This window comes from Haliotis asinina, chromosome 4, assembly GCF_037392515.1.
Source record: "Haliotis asinina isolate JCU_RB_2024 chromosome 4, JCU_Hal_asi_v2, whole genome shotgun sequence".
Lineage (NCBI taxonomy): Eukaryota > Metazoa > Mollusca > Gastropoda > Lepetellida > Haliotidae > Haliotis > Haliotis asinina.
In genome coordinates, this window is record NC_090283.1 from 60,535,417 (window position 1) to 60,547,279 (window position 11,863).

At 39.5% G+C, this 11,863-nt stretch overlaps 1 protein-coding gene across 1 annotated transcript; it reads left to right on the top strand.

Annotated features, from left to right (window-relative positions):
* Positions 1–5,776: 5,776 nt before the first annotated feature.
* LOC137281752 (putative 2'-deoxynucleoside 5'-phosphate N-hydrolase 1) lies at positions 5,777–11,549 on the top strand. The gene is made up of 6 exons (XM_067813351.1): positions 5,777–5,850; positions 7,141–7,298; positions 8,092–8,157; positions 8,347–8,457; positions 8,569–8,678; positions 10,277–11,549. Exons 2-5 carry the CDS (start codon positions 7,160–7,162, stop codon positions 8,670–8,672), a joined length of 420 nt encoding a protein of 139 aa, XP_067669452.1. The 5' UTR covers positions 5,777–5,850; positions 7,141–7,159; the 3' UTR covers positions 8,673–8,678; positions 10,277–11,549.
* The last annotated feature ends 314 nt before the right edge of the window (positions 11,550–11,863 follow it).

Here is an 11,863-nt window from a genome sequence, read left to right on the forward strand (position 1 = left end):
GTGTGTGTCTTGGACAAGGCACTTTACGCCAAGGCAGTTGAAATCACCTGGAAACAACCCCACCTGCATAACAGCATTGTATTGAGGATGGGTGTGTTTCACGCTATCTGCAATCTTTTGGGAATACTCGGCAAGAGATTCCAAGAGGCAAGGTTATGAGATCTTGCAACAGAGAGTGAAGTTACTGATGAAGGATCAGCTGACAGAGTCATGGATGGTCGGCACTATAACCGTGGTGTAAGATTGCACAAGATCGTCTATTAAACGCTTCTTTGACTAGCCTGGAAAGGCTTTGACAATTGGTGCCATCTCAACCAGTTACCTTATTCAACCTCGGAAGATGACACCAAACAGCTGATAGGTGAGATTCATCAGGCAACAACTCAAGTAAATTTCATGAAACTCATTTCAAACACACAAATGGAAAGAATGTTGTCCCTCTTTGATCTTTACCTGCAGTCCCTAAGAAATAAAACTGGTGAACCTGCCAATTCTGGATGCCATATGTTAACATCAGATCATCAAGGGAAGGAAATTGGACTCTTCATTTACACTGCATCGTGGAGGTAGCTGTTACCATGGCGTTTTGCTTCTGACAAGGTGAACTACAGACAGTACCTCTCAGTCTAGTACACAGAGATGACAAGACGGCATGATAAACACCCACATATCTTCTCATATTTTGTGAATGGAAGATTCTAAGCCCAAATAGGGGAGAAGAGCCCATTTGGTCGGATACCAGTTGACCAATCAATTGAAGAGACCATCAACAAAGACACTCAGACTGTTGGGGGTACAAAAGGATTCAGTCTCAAGCCATCTGCTGTGAGTAGGTACTATCGTACTGCTGAACATAGAAGCATGAGTCTTAACCAGCTAAGAAGACTCACAGAGATTCAGGCACCTGACTTTAGTCACCATGACTAGGAACATTCAAGGATAGTCAAGAATGAATCTGATGTTCAATCCATTGTTAATCTGATAGAAGATGAATGGATCAATCCCTTTGACAGCTGCCCATCTGACTTGATCAACATAGCGACAGGGACTTGGGCTCCAACGGATATTACTCAAGATCTTCAGTGAGTAAAACAGTTAGGAGAGGAGGCATACCTTCAATTTTCTAATGAGAGACTTCAGAGGCAGACAAAGACATTTTATGGTCATCTTCCAACCAAAGCCTGAAAACATTTACTCATGTCAACTGTCAAAAGAAGAAAAAAGGGTCAATGCCTCAACAAACCTTAAAGCAGATCCCAAGCTATTTGGTCATATGTTACACTTGTTGCTCAAAGCAGGAGTTTGGACATGCAGAAGGTACTAGCTTTGCCCTTCGGACCATTACCAAGGGCACTGACTAACAGCGATGGTACAATGAAAACGACCAACAAAGCAGCTTTAGCATGACATCTTGAAAAATCAGTTTCATCGCCAGAGGTTATTCCTGGACCCTCAGCATGAATCGCAGATGGGATGGGTCTGGTACAGAAAACACATGGTGACAACAAGACATTCGGGGAACTATCACAGTCACTTCTAACATTAAGACAGGAAGCAACTGCAAGTGAGCAGAGCGAGTTAATCAAAGATCAGAGAACAGTCTGGTCTACAGTAACATTGCTTCAGGACACAAAATACGACAGTGGAGACGGCTTCTTACTTCACTAGAAAGTAAAAACAACATCATCCATTTGATTGTTCAAGACTGGCAGCGTCCTCATTCTAGGGCCAAACTTGAAGACAGAATACTGTATGTGACATGTGGAAACAAGTGCTACAGAATGACCTCTGAATCTTCAGATGAAGTTGAATCCTTGTCGACTACACATGAAGAAGCAGACACGCGGAATCAGCATCAGTTGTCATTTCCTCAGATGACACAGATGTCTTTGTCTTGTCCTTAGCAAAGAGCAGTGACATTCCAACCCATATCTACATCAGAGCTGGTACGATAAATCGTCAAAAATTCATAGATATCAAGAAAGTTTCTTTGAAAGGCATTTTAGAAGTTGTATAGAAGTTTGTTATTTAGGAGTTGTATCATCAAGAAACTTGCTTCAGCGTATGGTCAAACTGTTTGCAAAGTCATACCTGGACTAGACGCATACACTGGATGTGATACCGTCAGTGCATTCAAACTTCCTTTCAACAGCATGGAAATAAAGAAGCTTTTCAGCAACTTAGAAGAGAGCGGACTGTGCCAGCAGCTTTGATCGACCCACTTCAATCATTTACATGCCGCCTGTATGCCTCAGGGCCCTCAATATGGGATGTCAGTCAGTTGCGATACCACTTCTTTGAAGTGAGAAAAGTGAATTAGGTCACTTGCCACCCTGCTTTGATTGCCTCTCTATGCACATCCTTCGATGTTGATATCTATCAAGCTGATGTGTGGAACAACTGTATGGAAGCAGAACACCCAACTCCACAGGCAACAGACGGTCGTGGATGGGTGGAAGAAAAGGATCACATAGAGATTTGTTGGATGACAGGTGCCCTTGCTCCAGATGCTGTTCTTGTAAGTGCACAACAGTCTGTCAACTGCCAAGTTCTCAATGCCTTACAAATGGACTGAAGTTCATTGTGATATATATGTCGGAGCTAGACAAAATTTGACAAAATGATGATTTAATGGTATCAAATAACACAAGTTATATAAATTAAATCTCTTCAGTCATGTCACAACTTTTTAAATTCATGTCCAACCTATTTGTTGAACAGGCTTCTCTCATTGCCCTTTGGGTTTAAGACAAAGCTGTAGTTTGAGTCCTATCTTATTTTCATTTTTCATTACTGAAACATACGCACCTGTTGTCAGAATGCATGGTAGGTATTAATGAAACACGTGCGTCTGTTGGCAGAATACACAGTAGGTGTTAGTGAAACATACGCACCTGTTGTCAGAATGCATGGTAGATGTTAATGAAACATGTGCATCTGCTGGCAGAATACATGGTAGGTGTTAGTGAAACATACGCGCCTGTTGTCGGAATGCATGGTACGTGTTGGTGAAACATGTGTATCTGTTCTCAAACCACATGAGTATGTATTACTGAAACACGTGCACGTGGTATCAGGATGCATGGTCAGTATTGGTGAAACACAGGCCCTGTTGTCAAAATACATGGAATGTGTTGGTGAAACAGGCACACGCATTAACAGGATGCATGGAATGTGTTGGTGAAACAAGCACACATGTTCTCAGAATACATGGTACGTGTTTGGTTTGATACGTGTACAGTTTGGTGACAGTTTATGTTCGGGTCAAATATCTTCTCTAGATCATTTTAATTACGTCTGTGATTCTCTTAAACCATACGAGGTAATATGACCGTCTCATTTCTACTACCAACGAAAGTTTAGATCAGTACATTCAGCCGAGACTGACTAGTCATGCGACATTCCGCGATTGCATTGTGGGAATGTAAACTTTGCAAACATAACCGTGTCTCTGTAAAATTTTGAGTCGAACTATGAGACATTTTATCCTTCGAAAAACATAAACGTAATGTTTCCACCGGTGATGTTAGCTGTGTGATGCAACTGCAAACCAAGAAACGGGATGCGACGAAGCAGTTTACTGTAGGAGGCTGTACCATTCGTAACTACTCGGGTCATTCCGGAAATGCAGGTTACGGAAAGAGGCGAGTAGTTACGAATGAGGCTGTACGAGGCGATGGCAAACTGACATCCGTCGTGACGTCGGTTACACTGTGACGTAATGCAAAAAAAGTTCGATTATCGAGGGGGCAGACTGGAATGGCGCATTGACGTCGACACATTGTGAGGTAATGCAAAAAGTGCACGTTATCATTTGATAAAGCATTGTCAGCTCCTTTGATCTTTCACCAGAGCATCTTAGAAACACACACACACACACATATACATACATACAGACAGACAGACAGATGCTTTCACGACATACTTTCAACTTGCTATCAGTCTTACATGTGATCTGAAATCCCAGCTATACCATCAACAAGGATGCCAGTAACACTCTGGCCGCCAACACCAGCCATTAACGGAAGAGAAAAGAAATCAGCCATTAACGGAATTCACACACTTCCAAATAGATGGTGAACATACTGTGTTGGCGAATCAGAGGCATAGGACGAATTAACAATAGCTCTTTTCTTATAGTTTAAATAAGATATTTAGAACTGTTGTAATTTCGCTATATATCTCTGATTTCCAACACATTGTGTTCATCTCCATACTATCACAACCGCATTATTAATGTTTACAAAAATACATTCTGTGTTCCTGTGAATGGATTTAATTAACCAATCACAATCCCGTATTTACCGAAGTGACGGAATGTGTTGTACTCTGTCGTACAAGTTGAATTCAACAGCTGGACATTTGCCTTTGTGTGATGGGTGATGTTGTCTCCCGATCAAAGTATCAGCAGGAGTTCACTGACCAGACTCAGTATGTATGTATGTATCTTTTAGAGGTATTACGATACAGAAAACCTACGATACGATACGTGTCGCGATATCTTGTAACGATACGCTATAATCCGAAGCACATCACGATGTGCTATCTTTAGTTATTTTATTTAGAAACGTATATTTTCATATCAAGTAACAGTGTAAATTTTGACTAAACCGTCAACTTCTAGTGATAATTAATAATTGTGAAGTGGACGATACGAAAAAAGTATATATATATTCATCGCCCGATACAGTATCACGACTATCGATACTCCGATATATCGTCACACCACTAGTATCTTTATTGTATTACAAAGACCAACCATGGCTTTGAAACTTTAGCTCCCCATTCATTATCACCAATATCATGCTTAATTTAAGCGAAATTGCACCCACCGCCCTTTCTCCAAACCCAACGACATACCCTTCAGTGAGTGGCGGTGGGGTAGGCTAGTGGTTAAAGCGTTCGCTCGTCACGCCGAAGACCCGCGTTCGATTCCCCACATGGGTACAATGTGTAAAGCCCATTTCCTGGTGTCCCGCGCCGTGATATTGCTGGAATATAACTAAACTCACTCACTCACTAACCCCTTGAGTGACTAGTATATACCGACTGTTCCATTATTTCATAGGTCAAAAACCATTTCCCTTTCTGCATACAGTATTTTTGTAGGCAAACTGCGATGTTTCCCATTCTGCATACGTATACAGTATGTTTGTAGGTAAACTGAGATGTAGGCAAACTGGGACTGTTCGCAGATGCAACCCACTATACCGATCCTTGGCTAAAAAAACGCCACTTAATCTCTTATTTGAACTCATCTCGTACATAAAATATAAACATATCAGTTATGGTCTCCTTGATCTCTGTAATCTCCTTCTTAAAATCCATTTCACTAGCACCTGTACTTACTATATACTTTGCTTGTGATCATATTCTATCATTCACCTAATGGAGGGGCAAGAGTGAGTGAGTTTAGTTTTACGCCGCACTCAGCAATATTCCAGCTATATGGCGGCGGTCTGTAAATAATCGAGTGTGGACCAGACAATCCAGTGATCAGCAACATGAGCATGACCACTCGATCCCGTTAGCGGCCTCATAAAACAAGCATAGTCGCCTTTTGTGACAAGGATGGTTGCTGAAGGCCTGTTCTACCCCGCGACCTTCACGGGTCAGAGGGGCAAGAAGTAACCATATACCATACGTTGTTATTTATGAATACTATTTATGACTGTATAAACCCACATGCAACTAGCATGATATTACCTTTTTTCTTTAAAAAATCAACTTGAACATAAATTATATGTTAGCGACCATCTATTACTAAGGCGACCCGTCTTGAACAGCCCGGCCTTGACATTGTAAGCAATCCAGGTCAGATTGAAAACCGCGACGACAGTTGAGAAACACGTGGGTACTAGCGATAAATTTTTTTAGCTATTCGAAATGTGTAAATAGAACTGTGTGTGCAATGATTATGTAGTTGGATGAAAACATACGGATGGCGTACATTCCGAATCAATGTAGATAAATTGTCACGGGTTGGTATGAGTTTCGTACAGAATAGGAAATCACCCAGTGACAAAGGTACCACTCGATTTCCTCGCAGGTTGGTCAGACGTAGAAACAGGTGTAGCGGAATTTCATTAGGCTGTATTAGTAACAAGAAAAAACAACTCATTTGTTATTTAAATATGAAAACAGGAAATGTCTTAGTCCAGCATATATCTAGACCACTACAACTAGAGGAATGTGTGCAGGTTGGGGGGTGGAGCTAATACTTTTAATAAAAATGATATATCACGTGCACACTCTTTTGGAGACATGGAGGTTAAATCAAAATTCCTAGGCATCATGTATGATGTCATTCTAGCCTTGTGCAGATCGTACAGAGTATCGGGATTGGCACCACATTCTGAAGAGCATCCTCCCAAGGAAAGGGAGTTAATTGACAATTCCCAAATGAGTGTCGCAGTTTGTTTCCTCCCTTCTTCACTGAAGACATCTAACAAGTGATCATTCATAAAAACAATGAACCTAATACTTCTGCTGACACTTACAATATCAAAAACAAAAAAAAATAGCAAGGAATTCCAAGAAACCACCAGCTGTAGACACAGTCTGCAGTCAGTTTGCAGGAATATTGCCGAGTGTGGCATAAAACAAAACTCACTCACTCACTCCATCACTGAAGTCAAAGAGTGGGTGAGGGAGGTTTATGCTGCTTTTATCAATGTGTCACAATGAAACACACCAGATATGAATTCACACATTGTATCAAAGTTGGCAAGCACCTTCAATGTAAGAAGCAAAGGCTTGAACCACGAGACTACCCCACTGCCCCACCTCACAAAGATGTTAGAAGTAGGTAATATTTATACCTGCTTTCAGCAACATTTCATCTATGCTCAACAAAAAAAAATTCAAGGACCACCCCAATCATAAATATTTTAGTGTCCAAGAGTTCACATTATGATCCTTGTAATAACTAAATATTGACTATTAGAGTGGTTGTTAACTCTTTTTCATTTGTATATATCACTGGAGCACACCAGAAATGGTCTTCATACATTGTACCCAAGTGGGGAATCAAACTCGAGCTGTCTGTGACAAGGAAATGCTACCCCGCTGCCATGGTAACATAGATATGTTGATAGCTGTTAATATTTCCTATGTAAGTTGAAATGACTTGTCCTTCAGGACCGCACTGTGTAGAAAGATGAGCAAGAAGATCTACTTCTGCGGCAGCATCAGCGGTGGTCGACAGGACGTTGACCTGTATGCCCGCATCATCAGCCAGCTGAAGGCATATGGCCCTGTGCTGACTGAACATGTAGGGAATAAGGATGTTTTGACATGTAAGTACATGTATTAATTTAGCAACAGGGCCTAGAGTTTGGAAGCTGAGTACTAAGATAGTCATCGGGATCTGGTGGTCAGACTTGCTGACTGGCTGACAAATGTCATTGGTTCCCAATTGCGCAGATCGATGCTCATGCTGTTGATCACTGGATTGTCTGGTCCAGACTCCATTATTTACAGACCGCCAACATGTGGCTGGAATATTGCTGAGCGCAGCGTAAAACTAAACTCACTCGCTCACTAAAATAGTGACTGATTAATTTTAATGTATGACACTTACAACTATCTAAGCATAAAGAGAGCTTCAAAAATCAATTAGCCCAGGATTGCTAATTGCTATTTGCCAGGGGTATTATATTTCACATCTCTAAATGGGTCTTCAGGCTGTGTAATTTAATGTTCCTGATCAATATTTTCAACTCAAGTAATCTTTTCTCTGTTCCAATGTCTACTTTTGGACAAGACCTTCTGGTCCAGATGTGATTAATTACAGACAATAGCCATATAGCTGGAATATTGCTGAGTGTGGTATAAAACTAAACTTACTTTTGGAGAAGCGGAGATGCTGGAAGTCATGTGATACATATACAGAGACACAAAACAAAACTAACATCCTACATCCTTAACCAGAAGAAAAAGAAGGCAATAAAACAAAAACTAATGTTTTTTCCACCTAACCAGCAGACAAAAGTAACTTTTGAAAAAAACTTACAAGAAACAAGAAGGGCAGATATCTGTCCTCATCATCATTTTGACTTTTCTTGAAATACCAAAGGTTGTGTATTTCAGTGGAAAAAAGCCACAGTGAGAAGGAAATCCATGATCGCGATATCGCCTGGTTGGAGGAATGTGATGGTATGTCTGTTTTCTCTTCACATATTTTGGACCCATTAAATCAATTACAGCTCAACCAATATCGATATCAATATCAATTTTTTAACATCTTTTTCCACATCTTTGTATGTTTATCAAGATAAATGATTTGTTTTGCTTATTTGTAATTTTGAATCAGTACTATTTTATAATTCCTGATTGTTTTGTTAGCTGTGGTGGCGGAGGTAACACAGCCATCACATGGTGTGGGCTATGAGGTCGGGAGAGCCGTAGCCATGAAGAAGCCGGTTCTGCTGCTTTTCCGGCCCGATTCTGGCAAAAGTAGGTTGTTTTAGTATGTTTCAAGTGTTGGTGCATTTGAAGCTTGGCGTTAGTTCAAGTACTAGTATGTTTCATGTGCTTGTTCAGAGACGTTCTGTGTTATTTCTCCAGGAGTGTCCGGCATGATGAAGGGAGCGGAAGATGGCAGCAATGTCATGTACAAGGAATATGTTGAGCCACAGATTCCAGAGATCCTGAAGGAGTTTCTTGGATAAGAAAAGGTCAGTTGTCTCAAAGGAAAATACTCATATCAAATCAGTGCAAGTAAAGCATAAATTACAGAATCTTTTCTCACACCAGCTGTCTACAAAACTTTTTAAAACAATTTTTGTAGATAAAATTTCAAATTATTTTAATGCAAATACATTTGACAATTGAATTTGATAGTTGGAAGAGGAAGATTTCATTCCTCATACAGATTTAAAATTTCTTCCCTAAACAAATGTATTGAAAATTCAATTTTTGAACTTATTTGTAATCTCTGCACTCCTGTTGGGAAAAATATTAAAAATGGTTTTACACTGCTTTTAGCAAAATTCCAGGAATATCATGGCAGGGGAACCTGCTATGGAGAATTGAACCTGGGTCTTCAGTGTGGTGAGTGGATGCTTTTACCACTAGGCTACCTCATCGCCCCTTAAAACATGGTCTGAACCAATAGAGCTGTGACGATATATCGTAGTATTGATGATTATGATACTTTATCAGCAGATAAATATATTGATATGTTTTTTGTATCGTGATACGTATTATTGACCTCAAAATTGTTAATTGTCACTAGAAACTGATGGTTATGTCACTGTTACCTGATATCAAAATATATGTCTCTAAAGGAAATAACTACAGATAGCATATCGTGATTTCCATCAAATTGTATCGTATTGTTCCAAGATAGTGCGATGTTTATTGTGAAGTTTCTGTATTGTCACACCTCTGAGAACCAAATCACAATACAGCATTACTTCTTTGCACTATCACACTCATCTCCAGTCAAGACGGGCAGTGGAGTAACCCAGTGGGTAAAGTGTTTGCTCATCACACTGAAGATCCGGGTTCAATTCTCCACATGGGTACAACATGCAAAGCTCATTTCTGGTGTCGTTGGAACATTGTGTAAAACTCACTCATTCACTCCAATCAAGACAAGTTTAACAGTTTACATAGAATGTTGTAATTGGAATAAATCGTTCAGACTGCAGTTTAGCTGGACTGTAGTGGGGCATGGTGGGCACCAGGCTAAGGCACAAGGCTAATGATCCAGCCATCTTGAGTTGCAGAGATCGAGCCCACCTGTGACCGTGTGTTTGAACCTTGGAGTCAGCTTTTTGTGCAGACTCTTACAGTGTTGTCACAACCAATAGTGAAGAGTTCACAACCCCGTACACTTAAAAGAACCCACAAAGCCATTGGTATATATCCAGATTGTGGCTACTTGAATGCATGCAAACACCTAGTTGTGGGTACAGCAATCTACAGTAAACTTGGACAAAGTACTGTGACTATGTGTCCCAGTCCACCCAGCTGTGATTGGTTACCTCGTAAGGATGAGAGAGCCACAATAAAAAACTCTGTGCGTCTAGTTGTACACTCCCCAGGGAGTCGAGATTTATCCACTAATGGTACACATAATGGTTTGATATTGACATCCACTGATCGAGAGGAAAACAAAGCGTCTTTTATCAGCTGAGCTGGGTATTGGTGCTATACAATATTTGTAGACTCAAACAACAAACAAAACGTAACAACTTCACATGAAAAATCCAAAGATTTCAAAAGAAAATATGCTGGTAAATTAAAATGAATGTATGTTTTGTTTCAGATATTACTTCAAATCCCATTGTGTAGGTGCTGACCAAATCCTCATGTACCGAGATGCTGCACAGGGAGATTTGGTTTGTTTGTTGTTTAATGCAACATTCAACATTATTCCAGCTATATGGCAGCAGTCTGTAAATTATAAAGTCTGGACCAGTCAACCCAATAATCTACATCATGAACATCGTTCTACGCGATTGGGAACTGTCAACCAAGTCAGCGAACCTGACCACCTGATCCAGTTAGACACCTTTCATGACAAGCACTGCACAGGGAAAACTCATCACTTTGAAAGATGATGCCTTATGAAAGACAGATCACTGTATTTTTTCTTGAAACATTTCAGACTGGTCTTGTTATTAATAATTTTTTATGCAAACACAAATGAAGCAAAACATAGAAAGTAAAAATATTACAGATATTTTAGAAGTACACATTTTTTAAAGAATTACACGATGTCCAGTGTTTCAAATTGTATTACATATAGTGTATCCAAAGTGTTATCAAAGGGTTAAACAGTCATACATTGTGGAAGTACTTTCATTGTTGACTGCTGTACTCGTATCACAGCACAGGTAAATCTGATCACTTAAGACAAGTTGTTTTAGACTTCACTTGTGGTAGATCTTTGCACTTTTTTCTTGAAATATTTTCTATGTTAACATGCAAGAAGACAAATTATAAATATCAAATGTTTAAAAGGTTAAGAAATGTTTAAAGCACACATTCTCTAAGACATGCATTTTAAATTTGTTGAAATTTCTTCAAGAATGTTTTATGGTATCCAAAGGGTTATATAGTCCTAAAACATTAAGATATTTTGGAGTGGTGTAACAATAGAAAATATTTTAATACCTTTTTTTATCTGAAATATTCATGACTACATGAAGTGACTTTAAGTGCTGAAAAATTCATGAATCTCTGAATTCTGCCATAATGATATTCATCATGCACCTATTTTATGTAAATTTGTTGTTTTTAATGGAACTTGTTATCTCGTTCCACAAGAATTCCTAATGAAATGTGTATGAGATGAATTTAAAGTTTCTGTGAAGAACATAGAAATGAAGAAAAAGAACTGTTTAAGTACAGTGAAACCTGTCTAAACGGTCACAAAATAAATGCCGGTTTACACAGGTTGCCAGATTAGACAGGTTCCGGTGTTGGCAGGTTTCACTGTATCTCCATGGGTATCATTGTTACCATATTATGTGTTTAGACTCTGATATTTTACTTTTTACTGTTTTTAGTTGAATAAAAGCTTCATACATAGAAAAGAAGGAGATTATGTCTTCTCTTTAGAAAATGTGGGGAAAAACAACACTATGCAAAGTCTGTTGTTTTTTTGTGTATGTTTGTTGTTTAACACTGCATTCAGCAATATTGCAGATATTTGGCGGCATTCTGATGATTGTCTAGTCCGAACCAGACAATCGTAATCAGCAGCATGAACATCTATCAACGCAAGTACGATACTATGATGTGCCAACCAAGTCACTGAGTCTGACCACTCGATCCTTTTAGTCATGCACCTCTTACAACAAGCACTGGGTTACTAAAGAAGACCAGTTCTAACTCAAGACCTTTACAG

What these genes read in the sequence shown, in the direction of transcription:
- LOC137281752 (XM_067813351.1), top strand. Translation starts at nt 7,160, where the DNA reads ATGAGCAAGAAGATCTACTTCTGCGGCAGCATCAGCGGTGGTCGACAG. An exon ending in CTGGTTGGAGGAATGTGATG is followed by an intron (nt 8,158 to 8,346) that starts GTATGTCTGTTT and finishes TTGTTTTGTTAG; the next exon opens with CTGTGGTGGCGGAGGTAACA. An exon ending in CCGGCCCGATTCTGGCAAAA is followed by an intron (nt 8,458 to 8,568) that starts GTAGGTTGTTTT and finishes TTATTTCTCCAG; the next exon opens with GAGTGTCCGGCATGATGAAG.